At 39.7% G+C, this 24,511-nt stretch overlaps 1 protein-coding gene across 1 annotated transcript; it reads left to right on the top strand.

Moving 5' to 3' along the window:
- The first annotated feature begins 13,422 nt into the window (after positions 1-13,422).
- Positions 13,423-23,131, top strand: NEUROD4 (neuronal differentiation 4). The gene is made up of 2 exons (XM_019724363.2): positions 13,423-13,772; positions 19,565-23,131. The coding sequence occupies exon 2, from the start codon at positions 19,574-19,576 to the stop codon at positions 20,567-20,569; it is 996 nt and encodes a 331-aa protein (XP_019579922.1). The 5' UTR covers positions 13,423-13,772; positions 19,565-19,573; the 3' UTR covers positions 20,570-23,131.
- The last annotated feature ends 1,380 nt before the right edge of the window (positions 23,132-24,511 follow it).

The following is a 24,511-nucleotide window of genomic DNA, read 5'->3' as shown; positions in this document are numbered from 1 at the left end:
TGGCGCTCTTAAGGCCCTCCTATCCTCCTAAAGCTGGCATGAGTATCATGTCTGGACTTTTCTGGAATATAAATCCCAAGGGAAAGAGACTGTCTTATTCATCTTCCTATTCCCAGCTCTCTGCACAACAGCTGGGACAGTGTGCGTGCTGAATTTATTTTTTATTTTTATTTATTTTTTATTTTTTTAAAAGATTTTATTGGGGAAGGGGAACAGGACTTTATTGGGGAACAGTGTGTACTTCCAGGACTTTTTTCCAAGTCAAGTTGTTGTCCTTTCAATCGTAGTTGTGGAGGGTGCCGTTCAGCTTCAAGTTGTTGTTCTTTCAGTCTTAGTTGTGGAGGGCGCAGCTCAGCTCCAGGTCCAGTTGCCATTGTTAGTTGCGGGGGGGTGCATCCCATCATCCCTTGTGGGAGTCAAACCGGCAACCTTGTGGTTGAGAAGACGCACTCCAACCAACTGAGCCATCCGGAAGCTCAGCGGCAACTCAGCTCAAGGTGCCGTGTTCAAGCTTAGTCTCAGGGGGTGGAGCCCACCATTCCTTGCGGGACTCAAGGAATCGAACTGGCAACCTTGTGTTTGAGAGCCCACTGGCCCATGTGGGAATTGAACCAGCAGCCTTCGGAGTTAGGAGAATGGAGCTCCAACCGCCTGAGCCAACGGGCCGGCCCCACATTTTTGTTTTGAATATTGTATCAGTCAGGGTTCTCCAGAGAAGCAAAAGCAATAGGCTATCTATCTATCTATCTATCTATCTATCTATCTATCTATCTATCTATCATCTATCATCTATCATCTATCATCTATCTATCATCTATCTATCTCATCTATCTATCATAGGAATTGGCTTATGCAATTATGGAGGCTGAGAAGTCCCACAATCTGCTGTCTGCAAGTTGGAGAACCAGGAAAACCAATAGTGTAATTCAGTCCCAGTTTGAAGGCCTACGAACCAGGAGAGCTGATGGGATAAATCTGAGTTTAAGTCCAAAAGCCCAAGAACCAGGAGCACCAATATCTGAGAGCAGGAGAAGATAGATGTCCCAGCTCAGGCAGAGAGAGCAAATTCGCTGAGAACAGCTGGGAGACCAGTCAGGAGACTTAGCAGTAATCCAGATGAAATCTATAATGACTCAGACCACGGTAATAGCAGAACTGGTGGGATTCCGAATACATTTAGAAAGCACAGCCAATAGAAATTTGTTGATGGATTGGACGTTTAAGAGAAAGAGACTACACAAAAATGACCTCAAGTTCTTTGGCCAGAGCATGTGGAAAGAGGGATTTTACCAGTAGTAACTGAGATGTGAAAGCCTGCGGGAGGAGAAGATTTGGGGAAAGATGAGGAACTCAGCTTTAGACATGTTAAGTTTGAGATGTCTCTTAGTTCTTGGTGATATCAACTTGGTGTCTGATATATGGGTCTGGAGTCTAGGGGTGGTCTGGACTGAAGATACATATTTAGGTATTATCACTTTTTGCAAAGATGGCTTTAGAGTATAATCATAGAGAGTTAGAGGTAGGAGATTAATATTAGTAGAGTTAGTATAGAGCCAGAAAAGTAAATTATAGAAGGAATATAGAAAGCATTGGGGCGTCAAAGTCTGTTCTCTGAACTACCATGTTAGATTTGTTTCAAAATGATTTTATGTTCTTTGCCCTAATGGTGTGAATATATCTCAAGAAAGGGTTTCTTGAGATTATATGGTTTGACTACTAACTTATTTTAAACTGATTAAACCCTTTTTTTTAACCTAAAAATAATAAAGGAAAATAAATACCAAGCACAGCCTACTGCCTAAGTGATAACCATTGTTAAAAGTCTGTTGTATTTCCTCCCTACCTTTTGTCTTTGAATATTTGAAAATGTTGGAGTCCTCAAAAATTTTACCCAAATAACCTGTTTATAAGACAAAGCTTAGTTTCTTACTTCCCACAACAAGGGAAATCACTCTTTTCAGAGTTGTAAGAGTGTTTTTTATTTTGTTTTTTGGAGGGACTAGGGTCGGGATATTTATAAGGTGTTGGTATAGTTTAAGAAGGATCTTTCAATGTGAGTGAAGAGGAATGGATAAAAATAATGATATAATAGTTTAGGATTGGGAAAGAAAGCAAGGCAAGGATTATGAGGTGAGTTTTGAAGAGTCATGGGTAGTAAACAGTCATTTGGTCCTATTATTCAATGTATGTTTAATATTTTCTTTTTTCAGCAAACCTCCTGAAATAACAGTAAAGTTATTTGAAATATATTTCCTTTTGGGCAAGGGCTTCCTGAGTAGGGAAGCCAGGTTAATGTGGACAGTAAGCTGTACGGGTATAGAAAGCCTTCAGTTCTTAGCATACACTGTAGGAAATTGAGATCACATTACATACAAAATTTTGTATATCATATTCTTTTTATTTACTTTATGCCATTTTTCTATGCCTTAGAAATCTGCTGTAAACACAGGTGAAAGCTGCAAAGTTTTATCTCAGGAGTTCACCTAAATTGAATTAATTATATTACTGAGCCCATTTCAGTTATCTCCTTTCTTAACTTATTTAAATAACACTGGGATGAATTTGGCATTATTTCCTTTAGAAAGATCATTTGAGGTGAAATTCGGTGATCAAAGGATTGCTGTCACATCTTAACACTAAAGTGGCTATAAGAGGTTTTAAGTTGTTTCCAGATAAACTCTAGTCACAAAAATCAAGCCATCTCGGTGGGTGACCTCATTCAAGTCACTCTCCCTATGGGTATTTTCTTTCTTTCTTTTTTTCATGTACAAAATAATTCAGACGTTCTGCCCAAGGGAGGAAAAAATAAGGTGGATATTTAGAGCTCTCTGCAAATAGAGGCTTGCTATTCTCTATAGCTTCAAACTGCCAGAATCTGTAAGGCTAGCACTGTCATGCCACACATTTCCCAGAAAACAAGTTATTGAAATATCAACCGCAGTCAAAAATGATAAAATGAATAAATCTGCTGATTTTCCTCAGCACTCACAAACAAAGCAAAGAAACAAAACACCTTAGGGTTTTCACCTTAAACAAACAAATCCTTGTGAGTTCACTGACACATAGTATGTAAAATGGATTCCTCTGGAGCTTTAGAGAAAAATGCACATAAATGCCCATTTCCCATTTGGTGCTGAATTAATAGGAATACACGGGAAAGCCACATTTGTTTCAAGGCATAGGTCAAATTCCGCCTCCTACTGGAACCATTCGGAATGATGAGACAGCTTCTCCTGGAGTCCTGGAGCACAGTTTGCACTCGTCACCGTCTTCCTAGTCATTCATATATGTGAAGAGCCTCCATTAGACTGTGAATCTCTGGGATCCCTCGAGTGCTTCCTATTTTATTATCTTTGTGTCTCCAGCACCTCATAGGATTTGAACAAATAGATATTTGTTGAATGGGATATAATTTTGGATTATCTACAGTTTGGGATTTTCTGCACCATTGCCCCCTACTGTCAGTGTGCCTAATCCTGAATTTACTGATAACCCAATATACTGTTAGATCAGCAAGTCTTAATTATATAGCATCGGGCATCCCTGTAGGAAGAAGGCACAAAGCAACTTCACTGAACTGTCCATTCTCACTGACTTCTGTGACTTCAAAGGCTTTCCTTGAGGGGGTGGCAGGAATCAAATTGAGTGAGGGTGGGGAAAGCAGGGGAAAGAAAACCCTCAAGGGAGAGCTGAGGTGAAAAGAAGAGGGGTAAGGGAAGTTTGCCTAAATCTTTCACAGCTTCCAGAGAAACGGCCCAGAGAAGGGGAAGGGGAGGGGCCATAGCTGGAGGCCAGTAAGGGGATGTTGAAAGGCTGACAGATGGAGTGCTCCCTTTGAGGGCTCTCTAAGGACCAACCGTTGCAAAGCTACACAATGTACAGAAGTAAATCAAATTGAGGAACATGTGCACTAAAGAAAGGGAAAGATGGGAGGGGAAGAGGGCACACAGTAAGGAGGGGGCCGAGAGAGTGAGATGGAGACCCCCTTAGAGCCTGAAGAACAGAGGACAGAGGGAGTTTGGAAGAGAAAAAGGAAAAGGAAGACATATCATGGAAAGCTGGCATTTTTCTGGAACAGTTAGGGAATAAGGGGAATGCTATGGACAGGGAGGGTCAGAGAGTCACAATATCCCAAGCCTCAGGGAACTTGGATAGGCATTTCAATTATTCTCAAATCTAGACAAGACTAAATTCTCAATACCACAGGTAAATACCTGTCTAGGGGGGCGAAGAAAGCAATATCTAGGAAAAGACTTCACCAGAACGCTTAACAATAGGTGGCAACTCTCCTGGCAAATTAGTGTAGAAGGTTCCCAGAGGGTAGTTCAGTGGTTGTAGCCTGGCCTCAGCTGGTATCCACAGAAAATATTCAGAGCCTTAATTTAGCCTTTAAAGACATTAAATCCCTTCTAGCCTGGGGGAATAAACAGCTCCCACCCTTAAAGCGGGATTTGGGCTCCAATGCCTGGATTCAGCTGGGGCAAGGTGAAAGGAGTAGGGGCTGAATACCTGGAGGCTGAGCCTATCTGGGCCCCAGGATGGGGTAGAGAGGGGTTTTGTGTTTGTCTCTGCTTTTTAACCTCTCCTCCCTCACCTTACCTTTCCCGGTTCTCATTTTAATCATTTTTATTTATAAAGCCCCCACTCTATCTCCACACCCATCCAACTTCTTCCATGATGATCCTTTTCAGCCTGGGGTAGGCGTGGTAGCCCCCCCCCCCCAATGGTGGAGAAAACTAAGAAAGATGAACAAGGAAGAGTGAATATCCCAAAGTCCAGGAATGGGCAAGTTTGGAACTTCAATGCAGAGTGTGGGTAGGGTGACCGAACAATATACATTAGGGCCGGGATATCTTTAAAAGTGAAAGGGGCTCTAAAAATAATGAGCAGGCATTAATTGATCTTCAGCAGGTACAAACTGTGACTATATTAAGCAAATCAGAACTTATGGACACCCTGGAAATGAATAAGTGGGCATATAACCTATAGTTGCGTTTTGTCTGTGTGAATGTGTGTGTGGGGCACTTGTGTGTTTGGGAGAGGGAAGGGGTTGGTCGAGGACACTGTTCAACTTGCCACAGAGAATCCCTCCATATGGTAACTACCTGGGACTATTACTTACCTTTATCTAACCAATGTGACTTGTTGGAGGTGGCAGGATGTTAATTTGTTTCATTTTCATTCAAATCTAACCTCCTAGTGCTGAAGGATTAAAAGAATAGAATAATAATCCAAATAAATAAATAAAAGGGACATGGCCATAAGCAGACTTTCAAAGTACAGCATTCATTTTCTGGCCATGTGATCTTGGGCAAGTTACTTGTCCTTTCTGTTTTGCTCGCTGATACACCCCCAGTGCCTATTGCACATAGGAAGCAGTTAAATATTTATTTATTTATTTATTTATTTATTTATTTATTTAATTGAAGTTTATTGGGATGTCAATTGTTAGTAAAGTTACATTGGTTTCAGGTGTACAATTCTGTACTACACCATCTATATATCACATTATATGTTCACCACCCAGAGTCAGTACTCTTTCCACCACCATATATTTGATCCCCTTTACCCTCATCTACCACCCCCCTCCCTCCTTACCCTCTGGTAACCACTAAATTATTGTCTGTGTCTGTGAGTTTTTGTTTCTTCATTTGTTTGTCTTATCTTCATTTGTTTGTCTTGTTCTTTTGTTGTTTTCAGTTTTATATCCCACATATCAGTGAAATCATGTGGTTCTCGACTTTTTCTGTCTGACTTAATTTTGCTTAGCATTATAATCTCAAGATCCATCCATGTTGTTGCAAATGGCACTATTTAATCTTTTCTTATGACAGAATATCAATATTTATTGAATGTATGAATTAGTGGACCTCATTCTCCACATCCATTAAAAAAAAGTGATAATACCGTTTCCCCCCAAAAATAAGACCTAGCTGGACAGTCAGCTCTAATGCATCTTTTGGAGCAAAAAATTAATATAAGACCTGGTGTTATGTTATATTATATTATATTATATTATATTATACCCGGTCTTATATTATAGTAAAATAAAACCAGGTCTTATATTAATTTTTGCTCCAAAAGATGCATTAGAGCTAACTGTCCAGCTAGGTTGTATTTTGGGGGAAACACGGTAATATCACCCATCCCAAAGAGTTGTTGTAGCAATTTAGTAATGTAGGTAAAGCTCTCAATTCCATATAAAAATTCAGAAAAAGCTGGCTGTGTTTCTAAAGTAGATGATGTATGCAGACTACTGATGCAGTAACTGTGTGGTATAGACACTTTGCCAATGTCAGCTTCCTCCTCTAGCCCATCTTTTCCCCACACTGTAATTCTGGTACCTTCAAATACTCACCTTTGAACCCCAAAGTATTGTATTTCTTTGTGTTGCCTGATTCTCTGTCCTCCTAGCTCATACCAGGATTCGTGTCTAGACATAAAAGCAGTTCTAGCTGAGGCAATGGGAGGGCAGGAAGAAGGGAAAAATGTCTGAGAAGTCAACCAGACCATTGCAGTTGAAAAATCATTGAAGAAGCAGAATGTCAGAGTTTAGGAACTGAGCTAGGTGAATGTTTCTTGTGTTCTTGGTATTTTTGTTCTCTTAAAATTAGTGGGAGAAAGGGAAAACCCCACCTGGAAGATGGGTCTCAGGCTAGTGAACAGTATATGTCCTGCTGCTTCAGCTAGGTCCCACGTGATCTTTCAACATTCTGCTTGGCTCACTTCCTAAAAGGTTTTATATTTTATTCTCAGAAGAAGCGTTATTCTCTCTGTTCTAAATTCATAAAGTGCTGTCTCAGAGCATGAGATCTGAGGTAGAATGGGGAGTATCTCTCCTATTAGAGGAGCTCCTGGAGACCAGGATGCTACCATCTCCTCATATTACATTATCAGTTGTAGTGGTAAAAGCCTCTCCTAAAACTGAACCTCAGGCAAGTGTGTTATGGACAAAACATGATTCTTTGAACATATACTGGGCAATGGGAAAACATTTGAGGACGCCATGCTGCCAACTGCTTCAGGCGGAGACACCCAAAAGGCCACTGTCAGTCATTTTACTTTCGGCATCCTTCCTGGAGTGTCTAGGGAATAGATTCTGTATGTATACATAGCTAACTATCAGTTACCTACTTTAAGAATGTCGCGTAGTGGACATAGACTATTAATATCCAAATTTCAGCACCATCCTTAGTACACCATCACTTCCTTGTGGCCTTGGGCAAATGACTTAACCTCTCTGTATTCAATTTATAATAATAAATAGTAATAATAATAATAGCACCTACCTCATAAGGCTGTTGTGATATAAAATAAATTAACATATGCAAAGCACTTAAAACAGCATCTACATATTGTTACCGTGCAAAAGGTCTGGCTGTTTACCGCACAAAAACCAAAACTAAAGAGGTGAGGTTGGTGGAAAGAAAAACAGCTTTTATTCCAAAATGCCAGCATTAATGGAAGACAGTGGACTCCCTGTCACAAAGACTGCCTTCCCACTCTTAAAATCACCAAGATGTTTCATAGGTGCGCAAGGAGGGTCAGAACAAAAGAAGGAGAAGTTGGCCAGGCAACTTCAGGAAAAAGCGTTTCCTAGAGGCTGTTCTGCCCCAGGGTCAGGAGTGAATCCCATACCGATGCAAAAAACCCCTCCCAAGTTACTGGGCCAGGTGTGCACACTGGTCCAAAGTGAACAGAACCACTGGAACTGGTATGCATAGTAAATGCACAGTAAACAGAGTCATCAAGGTTTGGTGGGAAGGGAGGGAAGCAAAGGAAAAAAAAACTTTCAAAAAGTCCCAAGCCAAGCCACTGTCAAATCGAATTACATCAGAAGTTTAAATTTCAAAAATAAGGTCACCGTTACAATATGGTAAGTGTTCTATAAGGATTTACTATAATTATTGCAGTTAGTGATTAGTTTCTTCTTATTGGCTTCTACCTCACTCAGTTGATGAATGTTTAGGAAAGGTGACATGATTGGAGCACAGGCCTCATGGAGCAAATCCCTGAATGTTGCTATGGATGGATGCAAGGGGGCTGCCTCTGTAACGGTGTAGTGTCAATTTGGAGGAATTGAACTTTGGCTGTGATCTGAGAGTGCAAAGGCAGTGCTCTGCTTGGTCCTCCCAGAGGACTTGGTTTTACACATCTTTTTATCCTAATTTTCTTTCAGTGGTGTAAATTAAGGCTGGATTCATAGGAAATTTCCATTGCCCTCCACCAGATATTTCTCAGGGCCTAAGAACCACATGATTGAAGCTTCTTAAATTCAACTGAAAGTTTGCTCCTAAAACATGGCAAATGCTGCTGGGGCTGAATGTCAGAGGGCAGAGTTGGTGGGAGCTGGTGCAGTGATCTTTTCATGGAAGAGTTATATCATCCTATACCCCAGTGTGTGGGTTAAGGGGCTATCAGATCCTTCCTGAAAATGAGTTTGGCTATAAGTGGGGAATGAGATTGTTAAAATAGCATATTTTAATATCAATTTCACCTTCATAAGTTATATATGAATACATTATTAATATATAAAAGAAAACAATTTTTCTTGTACAAAAAGAAAACAACCTCCTTTGATAATTACCCAATCTTAATCTACTTAATCTCAGTACTGACATATCTAGAGAAAAAGATTCACTGTTATCAGCTTGTGTGTGTGTGCACACGCACAAACAATATATCTATTATTTAATGTATACATTTTTAAAATTAAGTATATCATATTGTACCTATAGTTCTACAAATTGTTTTATATTTCTCCCCACAGCATGTTAATACATAAAATACATTTCTTGTTAGAATATATAGACCAACTCACTGCAAATTAAATAGTTTTTATTATTTAGCTAAACCACTGGTTATGTACTATATTAATACAATGTACTTTTTCACTATTAAAAACAATACTGTGATGAACATCACTGTTTCATACGTGGCTCCTTGAGCACACATGTAACTATGTTAGAAAGACAAAGAGAAGTGGAGCTTTTGAATTATATATTTATATAATTTGTTTTTGTGCCTCTGCCACTATACTGAAAGTTGGTTAGAAATGAGAAATCTCATTCATCTCTGTATTCCCAGAATCTTGCAATGCCTAGGGCAGTATATGTGCATAAAACACATGTTAGATAAATGGATATAGTGTGGTTATTACTGTAAAAAAAGGAATACTTGTATTGAGGCACAGGTCATCTATAAGGAAATCCTGGTATTAATTTTTTCTTGATTTCTAAGGGTTGAAAAATCAGATTTAAATGTTTAAGACAAAACACCCATAACTACCATTTGTTGAGCATTTGTTAAGTGCCAGACTCTATACTAGGTACTTTACATACAGTATCTCAAATTTAATGAAATATATACTCCTTAGAGCAAATTTTATATATTCCTCAGAGAAAGTTTATTGGATAAGCATTATTACCTTCAATTTGCTAATGAAGAGACTGAAGCCCAGAGAGATAAATAATTTATCTGAAGCTGTGTGGTTAGTAAATAGCAACGTTTCGATTCAATTGAATCCTAGAGGACTTTGCTTTTAGGAATTGGTGATACTAAGTACAGAGAAAGATGCTGGGGGCAGATGGTATAGAGCAGGGGTGTCCAAACTGCGGCCCGCAGGCCAACTGTGGCTCACAATCCATTGTTAATTGGCCCGCAGCAAATTCCAAACATATATTTAGTTTACTTAAATAAACCAGTTGAGGCAATACGTACTTCACCTCAGTGAGTGGCCCAGGTGTTTGTGTATTTTAACGCATATGGCCCTTGGTGAAAACCGTTGAAAAAAGTTTGACACTCCTGGTATAGAGCTTTCAAAAGTGCAGAAATTTTCCAACAAATTTTTTACAAGTGCAGGTCGTTTTTTTGTAACTGGAATGAATCACTCGGTATGCCCTGTGAATGCCCAAATGCACATAGCTTGAATGAATGGGGTGGAAGAAGGTGGAGTCAGGTGTTCTTCCCAAAAGAGACCAGGAATCTGGGTGCGGAGAAGACACCCAAGTCTACTGCCTGATTTCTAGACCCACTTTTGTCACTAATCTGGACCTTATTCAAACCTGAGGACTCAAAGACTGCATATTTTTGAATGGGCTAGTGTCACTCAGTCTCAAAGGGGGATTGTAATCTTTAACTATGTCATCATCACTGAATGTTAGAGCCAGAAGGAACCTAAGAGATCATAATCCAACCTGATCACAGAGTGATGATGTGAGAGAGCTTAGATCACTCATGGCCACAAAGTCAGGGGCAGGCTGAGGTTCAGAACACAGGTTTCCTTACTCCTAAGCTTTTTTTCACTCCCCTGCATCTCAGAGTTTTGTAAAAGAATGAAAGAGTTTGCAGTTGTAACGGAGGGGGTCATTGAATTACCCAGATGCTAGTCTCCCGTCTATTCAGAAACTCAGCTGACACCTTTGTTTTACTTCAGTCTTTATTCAGAGGGGATTCATGTCACAAATCACTTTGTTTTGACCTGTTTCACAATTGATTTGGACCCTGTATCATTTCCCTCCTGGAGCACTGAGCTTCTAGAGGTCAGGAACTGTGCTTCCTTTTTACTTTCTGCCCCCATCCCTACCCCCACCCAAACCCCGTACTAACCCTTGGAGATCAGCTTTAGGATCTGCTGAAGTTTATCCTGAATATGGGCAGGCATATCTTGCTTTTTGGAAGTTCACTGTACTCCTCTCTGTAGTCCCTGATTTATGGCTCTGGACTCCATTTGTTGGAGGTATTGGTTTTAATTCAGCAAAAGCTAGCTGTCTCCCGAGGGAAGGTGAGAAGGAGGGACATCTGGGGATCATTAACAGGGTCTGTGGCTTGCAGCTTAGCACCCCAGGGCCTAATGTCAGGCATTGGTCCCAGGTCTTCAGTGTCTGGTCCAAGAAGGCCTGTCTCCTTTGGGGGTCGGGATTACTGGGAATACTAATTAATTCATTAGTGGGATTGATGGATTATCAAGCTGTCTCCTGGCAGAGGGGCCTGGGATGGGGGGCACAGATTGCTGCCCATAAATCTGCCTGTTGCCTCCCTTCTCTCTGCTTCAATGGCTCCCGGGGCCGGGCAACTGAGCACTGGTACATTTTCCCCGCCCAGCAGATGGTTCTAACAGGTTAGCTCAGAGCTTTACGAAAAGCTGCAGAAAAAGAAGGAAGGGCTGGGGATTGGACCTCTGGCGCAGGAACCATGTGGGGGGAAGAGAATGAATGCAAATGACCTGCATTGGGACCCCGCCCCCTTTCCTTTGCTGACTGCACCTTCCTGCTCTGAGTTGAATAGCTACTAGCTGTATAATCATTGAGGAGTTGTGATGAGGGTGACTGATGAAATAGATTCCCTCCCTCTCTCTGCAAAAGGCAGTTCTTAAAGAAAATGTAGTGTCCTCCTCAGCTCCCTCCTAAGGCTGCACGTGCAGGCACACACACGTACACACAATCGGATGTGTTTTGAGAGTTAATCCTATTGTGTCCAGTCCCTTACATCTGTCAGAGAAAGCAAGGAGCCCCACAGAATGTTCTGTCCCCACCCTCATCTTTGTCCCAATATGTTCACCTTTCTGCTAATCCACTACTCCTCCCTACCCTCTGAACATTTCGCAGGCAGGATACCAACAACTCCAGCATCATCAAGTCTCAAATATCCATGCATGGAGATGGTTTTGAAGATGCAGAGTAGGGGATCAATCCATTCTGTACATGCCCATTGCAGCTCTATCCTCAACACTAATTACTCCATAGATAAATTTCCTCTGGCTGAAGAGTGGATTCTAATTGGTTTTTCAGAAATCCATCATTTCTAGCATGTGTTACTTAATTACTCTGAAAATAAAGTTTATTTTGCTGAGCAGGTATTTCCTGGATAGAGATACAAAAAAGATTAGTAAGAGTTAAAAGATTTGCTGAAGTTGAACACCTTCTTATGAAAACTGAAAAAAAAAGTGTTAATTTTTATTTTCTGTGAAGGACAAGAGTCATATGACACCTATATCAGAATTAAAAAAATAATAACTATTTCAAACCTCAGGTATTTCTTTTAGCTTTATTGGCAGTAAAACTATTTTTTGTTTTAACTGTATCTTTCCGTGCACACAAGGCATATTTATAACTCTTCATCTCTATTAGACACGTGTGCTAGTTACATTGGTAGAACAAGTGATTTCCAAAAAGGCTGGGCAATTTCCTCCAGTCAATTTCAAACAGAGGTTGAGTGTGGACTCAGAATTCTATCTTACCACTGATAGAGAAAAACTTAAGTGATCAGACCATTATACAGATGTGAAAACTGATGCTGGATGTGTAGTTGAATTATTAGAGATCATTCAGCCATTGCTTAATCCAAGCATGCTTTCCTTTCTTCCTTGAAATCACTACATCGTGGAAATCCTTTACATCTAAAAATGAACTCACAATTATCTGTTTGATTTTGGTCAAGTTTTACATAAGGAAGTGTTTGACAATCTGTAAGATGAAGATTCCACACTTCGACTTGGTAGCGTGGTCTACAGTTCTCTATCAAGAGCATATCAATGTATTTTCTTTAAGTCTTTCCAGATGCACTTTTCTTTTTGTCTTCTAGCAACTTAGTCTTCATAATACCACAGGAATTTTAGAAATTATGTGACCCTTCTTTAATTTCAAGTTCATTACCACTCAGGTGGACTTTTACTACCTGAATACTTAACAATATATTTTTAAAAAACAATAGTGGACCCCAGTTTGTAATTCAAAGAGCGAAGTGTCCTTAAAATGAAAGCTTTCATTCATTTGCTTTTTGTTTTTATAAATGTCAAACAAACAGAAAAGTTGAAAGAATAGTATAACAAATACAGATATAGCTTTGTCTATATTCAAATTAAATTCACTAATTAAAATAAAAGTTTTAAATGGGAATAGTTTGACATGTTGAAAAGAAGGGAGAGGAAGTTATATCCAAAGACACCAATCCACATATGTAACGTAACAGTCAATGTTGTTGTGTCCTGGGCATGTATCTTTCTCAGTTTTTGACTCTTCAGATGTGGGGCAGCATTTTTATTTGCCCTTCTTAACTCTCTCTCCCCAAGTCTATTTCCAATTTTCTTTCTCCATTCTGCTCACATTGCTCCACTCCCATTTCTTATCTTTTTAACTAAAAAAATTTTCAGTGCTCTTTTTCTTTACTCATAACTTCAGCAACTCTCCTTCCATATTCCCCCTCTATAAATCTCTATCCCCACTTAAACAAACAAACAAACAAACAAACAAACAAACAAACAAACAAACAAACAAACTAATGAATGACTAAGCTGGACCTGGTCAGAGGAGCCCTCTGAAGTAGGTGTGTCTTTCCGCCTGGGAAGGGGAGGAGTTAGATTGCGGCCAGCATCACCCCTCCCTGGTCAGCTGGGAAAGCAATCAAAACCGCGGCAATTCGGAGGCTCGGGCCAGAGCGCAGGAGCTGCCCAGAGGCTGTGGTCCTGAAAGTGCCACTCCGGGAACTAACCAGGGAGAGGAGGTACTGAAGACCCGGCTAAACAGCGACAACGGGGGCATTCGCCCGAAGACGTCCTGGGGGAGCAGGCAGAACTCCAAGGAAGGAGTAGCATAAGTAGCAACCAAAGAAACCAGACCCAGTGGCATTCCTGAGAAGCAGTGGCCCGGTTTCACAGGGATCGCTAAAAGCACCTCGTTCTCCTATGATCTGGATGGTCAGAGAGACTTGGCTTCCTGAGTCTCCTCCAGGACACAGATTCACAGAGTTCACGCCAGGGACTGCCACTGACAGAGGTGAGCCAGAGGATGGGGTGGTAGTGGGGCTACTGAAGTTTCTGTGGGAAGTTCCCACAGACCCAGAGGAGCAGCTGGAGTGATGCAAGTCTCTTCTGGGCTAAGTGAGGAGGGAGTAAAACTTGGGAAACTTGAGTAGAGAAGCGGAGAGAGTCAGAACATTTCGGGATAGATATTAAAATTTTAATAATTTCACTAATTCCCATAGCACCTGTCACCCAAAGTGAAACTCAGGTACGCTCAATCATTTTTATAGAGATTATAAGTCTACCCCAACTCCTGTCAAACCCACCCTTCCATTTTATTAATGCAGAAAAAAATGTCCAGAAAGTTTAAGTGGTTTTTCAAGGCGGCTCAGCAAGTAGGTTGGAAGAAATTGACCCAATTCACCCAATACTCATAGAATTTTAGGGCTGTGCAAGGAGTGGTGGGGGTGGGGAGAGGAAGGGGAATGAAAACAGAATAGGGAATGAGAGAAGATATTGGAAAGACATGAGGATATTCTCACCATTGCTCCCATTTGGTCTGCTAACAATCCTTAGATAGTTGGAATAGAGTGGGGAAAATTTCCCTTCCCTCAGTTCTTTCAGATGAGAAATCAGAAGAGAAAGATCGTACACGTTTATTTTTGTCTCCTACTCTTACACATCATTCCTCCAACCAAAAAATGTATTCAGAAAAATTCTAATAAATGTAAATTGCCTCCCTCATTTTTGGACACAAGGACCAGAAGTGAAATGTTGAAGAACAGGGAAGGGAAACTGAAGGATTGAGTAACCTCTGTTTGCAGAGTTCACCATTAGGATCTAAGGCTATGGAAACTGAAGTATGATGTAGCTATGCTGCATACGGTGTGCATGTGGCTGTGCGTGTGTGTGTACAGGTAATCAAGAGGCAAAGTGCTGGAGTATAAAAGTTTGGATAGGAAGAGCACAGAAGAGCCTACTGGCTGTTTCCAGCCAGTACAACTTATGAGCATCCTGGTCTGCATTCTGTCGTTTCAGTGCAAAGACTCTGCAACTCGGAGTAAGGCATTGAGTCCATCTGGCCCTTAGATTTCCTAGAAACTGGGCTGAATAGTTCCCTTCCTGTTGTATTTAGGATTTAGTCATAGAATCAGGAGGTGAAGAGTACAATCAGCTTTTAAGAGGAAAGACACTGTATAATCACCACAAATACACATGCAAGTGCTCCTTACCCACTTATTCATTAGCCGAAATATCTCCACAACAAACGAAAGATTAGTAAAAGCATAGGACGAATTCCAGGACATTTCCACATGGTAGTAATACCCATGACCTCAGCCCCAACAATGAAAGTATTAGGTAGTTACAATTGCCCAAGCAAAATATTTTTCTAGAACAGGTTGAAAACTGAAAAAACAAGGGAAAAAAAGTGGGAGAAAATTTTGAATTTGAGAGAATTAGCTAAACTTGAAACTTCATGGAAAGATCCTAAAGAAAAGGGAAAATTCTGTTATATTGTGTAAATGCATAAGGAAATCCAAATTCCAAGTTCAAAGGATAAAATGGGCTTTATAGGATTGGAATGTGTTTGAGGAGTAAGAACCAGTATTTCATTGGTTTTTGTCATACTGGAATCTGCTTCATGTATATTTTGAAAGACAATTTTTTTTTCTAGGAGTTGGGGAAACCTAAAAATTGTGTATCACAATACTTTGTGAAATAGTGCTATAGACTTTTTCATACCACTTCTAAAAGACTGAAAAATTGCCAACCCTTACATGTGCACAATAACTTTACAAAGTACTCTTACTTGCATTATCTCCTTGCCTTTCATAAAAGCTTCTAAATGAGATATGAGAGACAAAAATGTTATTTCCATTTTGCTTTAAGGGTAAAAGAATTCAAGTAATTTTTTTGTTCCCATTTAGTAAGTGAATGATAGAAGAGGATCTCAGTTTCATGCTTCTTTTAATATACCTCTGAGCTGGTTTATTAACAGGCTAACCGTCATGGTAGAATTAGGTACCTCTTCAGGAGAGAACCAGCTTGGTTTCCATGATCAAAACTCAGAACTGCTCCACACACATTTTCAGCTCTAAAACTGGATATTTGTCTTCCCTCTCCTCACTAATCTTTTGATACATTGAAGATATTTAGGTGGAAAAAAATCAAAGGGAAGTTTTTCTTTTCTCTTTATCTCTGAGGAGTCCTGGCTCTTTCTTTGATTTGAGAGACACTTGATTTTTCTCCTCAGAGCTCTGGAACTTAATTCTGGTAGGAAAGTCATATCCCCAATATTGTTGAATCAAAGACAAAAGGAAGAATAACCAGTGCCAATGGTTGTCTGTATTCCATTGGAAACTTCGTGAACCTGAATATTCATGTAACTGAGTAGGAGTGTCCAGCCAACTGCTGTCTCCCAATTACAAAACAGAATGAAAGAGGCTAACTTCCCTCTTGAATATGGTGGAAAAGTTTTATTCAATCTAGTAGAGGCATCTGTTTCCTCACCCCTTGCAACATAATAAAAGCTTTGCTATTTAGTTTCATTGGGAGGTTAAGGGAATGGGTTTATTAGGGAATTTTTTGAAGTGGAGGTTGAGATGAAGCAGGCATTTGTTGGCGTAAAATCAATGCTTAGATTGTAATTATGCCCATTTTTGCCCATGTGGCCAGAAAAACTCATGGTGAAGTTTAGAAACAATAATACCTAACACTTGATGTCTGGCACTAGTCAAAGTCTTTGAAGAGGTTTATGCTCACAACCATCCTGTGAGGTAGGACTATTATTATTCCCATTTTGAATAGGAGGAGACTGAGTCTCAGAAAGATTATGAAACTTGGCTAAGGTCACATATCTAGTAAGTAATCCCGCTGAAACTTGAACTCAGGTCATCTGACTCTAGAGTCTGCTATCTAGCCACATTGCGAAAAAGAGTGGGCTTTTGGGCAGCTGTCAGATGACCTTTTGAGCCAATCACAGGAGTTTCCATGTAGATAACACGAGACACAGTGGTTAATATAATGTACTTTTACTATTCACCTGTGAGAAAACAATTTTGATTTTTGAATAAGCAAACGTGTAAATGGATTAGATAAGAAAACCCAAGAATAAACACAAGATAAATAAATATATGGATAATATTTGATAGCATTTGAAGTTTACAAAATCCTTTCTCATATTTTTATTTGTCTTACAAGAACCATGTGAAATATATCATATCCCAATTTTATCAAAGAGGAAATGGAAGATCAAAGAGCTCATTAATGTGTTTGATATCAATAACTCCTGATCCCACTTCTTGATGGGGGTGAGGATTGGCAGAGCTTGGCTAAAATCCGGAGGTAGGGAGGTGAGGATGTTAAAAAACAGTCACCTAAGAGGCTAGAATGGGGTCCAGTTTCAGGGGCAATTCAGGACACTCACTCTCCTTTCGTCTCCTGCATCGTCCTTCTCTCCCTTCCTTCTTTCCTCTCCATGCGTGTAAGTATGTCCCAGTGATAATGATGATGATGAAGAGGAGAAGAGAGAAAGAGAAGGAAGAGAAAAAGGAAGCAGAGTAAGAGAAGGAGGGGGGAATAAGTGGGTGAAAACAACAAGAAAAAAAATTGGACGTGGAAGGAAACCTGGAATATGAGAGTTAAAAGGCACTGCAGAGAACGCCTAAACTAGTGTCCCTTGGGATAATGACCACTTCCTGGTGACTTAGCTCTACTGATCCACATCTCCTGAAGTCAAAGTGCCTTTTTGTTTTTCCTGTAGCTATGATGGAAGAAGGAAGAGAAAAAACATAAACCCAGGATTTAAAATGAGAAGAACCGATATTATGTCCTGCGCTACCAGCTCTATGTCTTTGCATTTTCATCTCTGAGTCTACCTGACCCCCAGTGACATCGACTATAAAATGAGCATAACAATCCTTATTTCCCTCAGAGGTTTGCTATAAGGCTACACAAACGTAATTATAATTACGTGTGGAACATTAGGTTTCCCAAGCCCACTCCATCCTCTTTGGCCTCAGAGTGCACCTGCCTCTGAAAGGTCTGTGTTACTTTAACAGAAAGTTAATTAGGTCCTTCGCCCTCCCTCTGGATATCTGCCTGAGTTAGAAGTGCAGCTCAGCACACAAGCTCCATCATCCATATTAAAAGTGGGATTTTCTGACTTGGCCTGGGCGGCCAGTTGACCAATAGTTTCCAACGTGTGTTTTCAATAAAGCTGCTTACCCAGGAAGCCTTATTAAGTGAGTAAGTCAAGCTGACATGATTTCCGTGCTGATTAACATGAAACCTAGGCTGTTTTTGCAATGCAGTAACATTAATTATTTATAGGAGGTAAATGAGGTTACAAGGAAAACAAGCTCAGATTACCAGAAACAAATCAAATCATATATTTGTATTTTTAAAAGCTATGTACTAATCCCTGCATTCATTGATTTGAGGCTCAAGCTTCAAGGACTAAAAAACATTTATCATGCTCTCCCCTTTCTGATACACGAAGGTGATGGAGGGTTTAGCATTTCAGTGGCTAGCTGGTGAACTGGTATGCCCCAGTGGAGCTTATCAGATGCTTTTATTTGGTAAATTACATACCTAAAAATCGCTCAACAAATCTCAAAACAATTCAGCCTCTTCCAGAAATGAATGCAAAATGTTTGCTAAACCACCAGTCTCTTCTGGTTTTTAAATTACATTTTTTTCATAAAGAATTCCGATTAAAGAGTATCTGTTAAGTGAATAAAGGTAGTCAGACTATTTACGTGCTTGTCTGAAACGGTCCTGGCTTAATGTTTGCAGTCACTGTGTTCTGTTACGTTTAGCATTTGTTCCAGATTATTCATTTTTAATAAAGTATTATAATAGTTGCACTAAAATAATCTTAAATAGATTTGGTAGACCTCTGCCTTGTAATTCTAGCTGCTGCCATGTCCTTGTCTGATGGTGTGAGATGCGTGTGCAATGAAAAGAGTTCTCACTTTAACACATGGGCGAATTTGAAAGATGATCAGTGGTAACCCTCCTCTTTTCCTGATATTTTTTCGACAGCATGTCACTAACACCTCTAACACCACTCACGTTAGACAGACCACATAATGCTTGCTGAAAAACAAAATGCTCTTCTGGTAATGGTGAGAGAACTATTGCATGGCCACTGGGTGTACCAGCCAGCTGTGGCATGGCTCTTCCCTGGGAGATGCTTGAAGTCAATCGTTGGCAGCGTCAGTGGGAAATGTGGGCTGTTACAGGTTAGATATATGTGATATGGCTCTAAAGAGAGGCTGAGCAGTCCTTTGTGGAACATAGAAGGTAGTCTGAATAATCTCACTACAGTTTTTCATTTATTCTATGGTATAAATATACAACAGTTTACTTATTTAATATGCCTTTAAAATTTTGCCATCATTATAATTATCATATATGTATTATATAATTATCATTACATTAGCAACCTTTTTCACTTACAGAAGTTTCTCTATTTGGGCAAATATGTTTTGACTGGTTTACCAGTTATTTTTGAGTAAAATATCCATGAGGTAAAGAACCTGAGGATAAAAAGAGTTAGGCATTGCCAGTGTAATGAATAATCAAGTCAATTTCTTTTTTTTTATAGTTGATTTTCTTATAGTATGCCATAGCTAAATGAGTGTCCTAAGCATTTATTTGAGTCTTAGATTAGTTATATAGAATGGAAGACTTGGACTAGATAATTATAAGTTAAATCCAAATACAAATACTGTGCTTTATATCCAAGGTATAAAAAGAAAATTTAGTTTTAAATCAAATCAAATATTCACAGGCACTAAATACTGCTGTTTCCTTTTCCAGAACCTAGAAATGGCAAAAACTTATGTGAAACCCAAGGACATGACGGAGTTGGTCAACACACCATCCTGGATGGACAAAAGTCTGGGCTCTCAGAATGAAATGAAGGAGGAGGAGAGAAAACCAGCTGCTTATGGGTTGCTTGGCAGCTTAGCTGAAGAGCATGACAGTATTGAGGAAGAAGAAGAGGAGGAAGAGGATGGGGAGAAGCCTAAGAGAAGGGGTCCCAAGAAAAAGAAGATGACAAAAGCTCGTCTTGAGAGGTTCAGGGCTCGAAGAGTCAAGGCAAATGCTAGAGAACGGACCCGGATGCACGGCCTGAATGACGCCCTGGACAATCTGAGGAGAGTCATGCCATGTTACTCTAAGACCCAAAAGCTCTCCAAGATAGAGACTCTTAGACTGGCCAGGAACTACATTTGGGCTTTGTCTGAGGTCCTGGAAACTGGCCAGACGCCTGAAGGGAAGGGCTTTGTGGAGATGCTCTGTAAAGGGCTCTCTCAGCCCACGAGCAACCTGGTGGCTGGATGTCTCCAACTGAGCCCTCAGTCTGTTCTCCTGGAGAAGCATGAGGAGAAATCTCCTATTTGTGACTCTGCCATCTCTGTTCACAACTTCAACTACCAGTCTCCCGGGCTCCCCAGCCCTCCGTATGGCCATATGGAAACACATCTTATTAATCTCAAACCCCCAGTATTCAAGAGTTTGGGTGAATCATCCTTTGGGAGTCATCCCCCTGACTGCAGCACACCACCTTATGAGGGTCCACTTACCCCACCCCTGAGCATCAGTGGGAACTTCTCCTTGAAGCAAGAAGCCTCTCCTGACCTGGATAAATCCTACAGCTTCATACCACATTACCCCTCTGCAAGCCTAAGCTCAGGGCACGTGCATTCAACTCCCTTTCAGGCTGGTACCGCTTGCTATGATGTTCCCATAGATATGTCCTATGATGCCTACACCCACCATGGCATTGGGGCTCAACTCAATACCATCTTCACTGATTAGGGCAATAAGAGCAGCATTTCGGATGATATGGAGACGTTTCCCATAATTAAAGTGGTTGCGCTGAAGACCCAATGACCTTAAAGGAACCCTATTGCTATACGTATATCACACATAATAGACCCCATCTATTTAGGCCTCCTTACATATGTCACACTCTTTTCTCATCAGCTTCTCAAATTGTATTGATTCCTTTATTTAGTGCTCTCAAGTGAAATTATTTGATCGTTTACAATCATGTGGAAATAGAACAGAAGCCCTAGGTCCTATTCTGGTGGTGCCAAAAACTCATCAAATGATCTATGTCAATTAATTTTCCCTTTCTGGCCTCCATTTATTTACTGGTAAAATCAGGCAGTGTTATAAGTCTAGATGATTTCTAAAGTCCTTCACAGTTCTGAAATTCTATACTTTGGTGACGACTCCTATCAACTTCTTGAAACTGAGAGGATTGAGGCATAATTAGGGAATGGACACTGTGTGGAATGATCAAATGGAGTTGCCAAAGGAGCACGAGGTGCACGTCTCTTGGGGACTCAATGATAGGACTTCTTTGCATCTATCTAAAAATAGCCTCCAGAGGCGGAAATTCTAAGTTGGTTGCCACTGTGAATAACAAAGCATATTCTTTAAGAGATTAACTCCATTTCTTGTTGGGCTGAAAGCTGAACATATCTTCCTTGGTAATTTGAGAACCATTATAGAGATCTCATACCAACTTGATTCTTGATAACCTTTCAAAAGCACTTTTCTCAGTGCTGGAGGTGGCGCAAGCCAGTCACTGAAACCTCAGACTCTTATGAACACTGGGACTTAGAGAAGTCATCTAGACCATTTCATGGCCTCCGTAACCAGAAGGCTCTGGAAATTCTGAAGCTCAGGTGCTGCTATTGGAATCAGCAAACAACCCAGGTCACATTCAAGAGCAATAAAATGGCTTTGGTTATACTAACGAACCATAGTTCAGGGACTCCCTCTAGCTCACACTTGTCTTTAGGGAAACCACTAGATTTTCTTTGGCAAGATGAATTTTATTTGGTTAAAGAAAATATGGTTAAAACCACTTACCTCTGTCCACACCAATGGACAAGCACCAATCAATTTATTGACCAAATGAATTTTTCCAACATATATACAATTCTGTATCTCCTCCCCCACTAATTGCTGCCTCTTCCTCACTTCTGAAATATATTATTACATATTGTAGATAATATTTCAAGTGACCACACTTAGGGATGCAGAAATCAAATTCCAGGTCAGCGAATGCTTCTACCAATCTGTCTCTTCATCACAGGTTTATCTCAATTTGCAGGATGTTTTTTTTTTTTTTTTCATGTGACTCCTCCTTCCTTTATATCGGCACTAATTTTGTCAAATGTATCTTTTTCCAGAGAAATGCAATCTGAGAAATTTTATGGTCCTGTTCAATCTGCCAGGACAATTATTTAAAACAAACAAAAAGCTGAAATGGTTTACGTGATAGTGCATCACATCCTATTCCTGCCAGATAGGATAAGTTTAGGAAACACAGTACACAAATAGGACCAATGAAAATAAGTGATAAAGCAGATTAGTATGTCATTATCTACAGCTCAGCTATCCCTTAAAACCTGCCAAGCTATCTGTGTATATTGCCTTCTTTGCCCTCTTATTTATTATCTTCTTTCAGTCTAAGTTATTTTCTTTCCTTTTCACTTGCAGCACCCACCCTGCTGTATTTTGCACCCTTAATTAGTAAATCCACTTGAAAGTATCCTTAAATCCCACCAGCCACCAAAGTGGTCCCCCTCACCATAGCTTGTCCTAGAGGGAATAGATAGGCAAACAAAATGATTTATAAAGCCATCCTATGTGTTTTCTGAGTCTGTACTGGCACTTACCTTTGTAAGTGGCTATGTGGTGGGGAATCCATCCTGGAAACTAGTAGTTTCTGGCATTTAAGTTTGTAGATAATGAATATTGTCTGAGTTATTTATTAGATATTATTTATTTAATTTATTTCTCCCTTCCTTTTGTGCAAATTCCCTGGGTTCCATACACGTGGTTGTAAAACCTCCCAAAGACTTGATTTGGAAAGTAGCTCCTAATTTTGCTGGGGATTCTTGAGTTTTGGGGTGAGGGAAAAGGAGGATGATAGTGCATAATTAGCTGCAATGATTTTATAAAAAGCAATAATTTGAAAGGCTATGCAAGTTAATATTTTTTAAGTTCTTTTTTTCCTTCACTGTAAGACGACCCAGTTGTTTTTAGGGAATCTGTTGTTTATGATTTTGGGGAATATGGTTCCCATGAACCAGACCTACTTGGGATTGTTCAGAAAGACTTTATCATTGAATTAAAATTTGGGAATGCAGTATGATTGGAAAAAGCCGACTCTCCAATGCAGGGTGGTCTCATTCTTCTGGGGACTTTATCAAATAAAACAAAACAATGGTTTAAACTTTTTGTAAAAAAAGTACTGTTTTTCCTTCCTTTTTTCTAGCAGAAATAAAGCTGTGAGTCTTATTAGATATTGTGCTGTCTTGTCAGTCTTCAAAGTTTTTCTTCACTTTTGTCTATTAATTTTCTTGGACTTTAAGTCCTATGAGCAGCCAGCAGAACAGAGGTGGGCCCTCAGGAAGACTTATCCATCCCATATTTCACTGATCTTGCAAGAAGATTTGAAAGGTCTAAACTATGTCGTTAGAAGCAGTGATCTCTGCCACTCACATAATCAACTATACAATCTGCAGCTGAGAAAAAACATCTTCCCGTTTATAGAAATCTGGGTCTATGGGCGACTCTAAGTCATCAAACCACAGAGAGGTAGACTATTATCTAAAACTTAGGTGGATTTCTCAACTTTTCAAAAAAATTATGAAGTATGTGTTTTGGCAATTGCTTCTTAACAGCTCTTGATTTTTTGCTTTTCATTTTTCTCCAGTTAAAACTTTCCAGGGTCCCTTCTTACATGCATAAAATGATGATACAGAAATAATAATGATGATGATAAAAATAAACTTTAATAAAGCAGAATTGGTTAATCAAGGGAGAGATTCGGTTTAAAATATATAAGAAACAAAAAATACAGAATGAAAGTCATCCTCCCACCCCATCCGCCATCTGCCCAGTACTCAGGTTCCAACTAGAAGCTGCTCTTCAATTTTCAGTTTATTAGTTAGAGATCTTTTTTGCATATATAGGAAAATATTGGGTACATTAGATACAAATACTGAGATATATTATTCTCTCCTTTTTACTTCTGTCAATGGTAGCATAACATAACACAGTTCTGCATATTTTTGTTTATTTCAACCCATATCTTGGGGTATTTCCATGTGTCACAAAAAGTTCCTAATTCTTTGTTATAGCTGGCTAACATTCCATGTTAAACACCATAATTTATGAAATTAAATCATATAATTTAGATTTTTCCAATCTTTTATAATACTGAATGAATAATCACGTGCGCATGTCACTTGACATTTATTCAGAGAATCTTTACTTTGCAAAGAATATTCTAGAGGGATAAAGATAAACTTACAGATAAGAGCCATCACATCTGGCACTTATTGGATGTTTAGTATGTGCTGTCATTCTTCCAAGCGATTTACATGTATTAATTCATTCAATCCTAAAACCATCCCTATAAGAGAGACATTATTATTATTCTCATTTTACAAAATAGGAAACTAAGGTGTAGAGTAACCTGTTTTCAAGCTCACGTTGCTAGTGCTGGTGGAGCCAGGATTTGAACTAGTTGGTTTATTCAAAAGGTTTAAAACGATTCTCAGTGGTTGTTTTCCCGGTGGGTACACAAGGGTATCATATCTGCAAAAGGCTCTGCAGAGCTGGTGGAAGTGGAAGTACCTTTTGACACCGCTCATATTGTCCTTACCTATGACACCCTGTTGCCTCTATGACTCAGGCTGGCCCACATCCAAGCTCTGCAACAGAGTCTGAGAG

This window comes from Rhinolophus sinicus, linkage group LG02 (genome assembly GCF_036562045.2).
Source record: "Rhinolophus sinicus isolate RSC01 linkage group LG02, ASM3656204v1, whole genome shotgun sequence".
In the NCBI taxonomy this organism is placed as follows: domain Eukaryota; kingdom Metazoa; phylum Chordata; class Mammalia; order Chiroptera; family Rhinolophidae; genus Rhinolophus; species Rhinolophus sinicus.
Note: the sequence above shows the minus strand (reverse complement) of the source record. Positions and strands in the feature narration are given on the sequence as shown.

Excerpts from the sequence above, each read along its gene's own strand:
- NEUROD4 (XM_019724363.2), top strand. The coding sequence starts at position 19,574 with ATGGCAAAAACTTATGTGAAACCCAAGGACATGACGGAGTTGGTCAAC.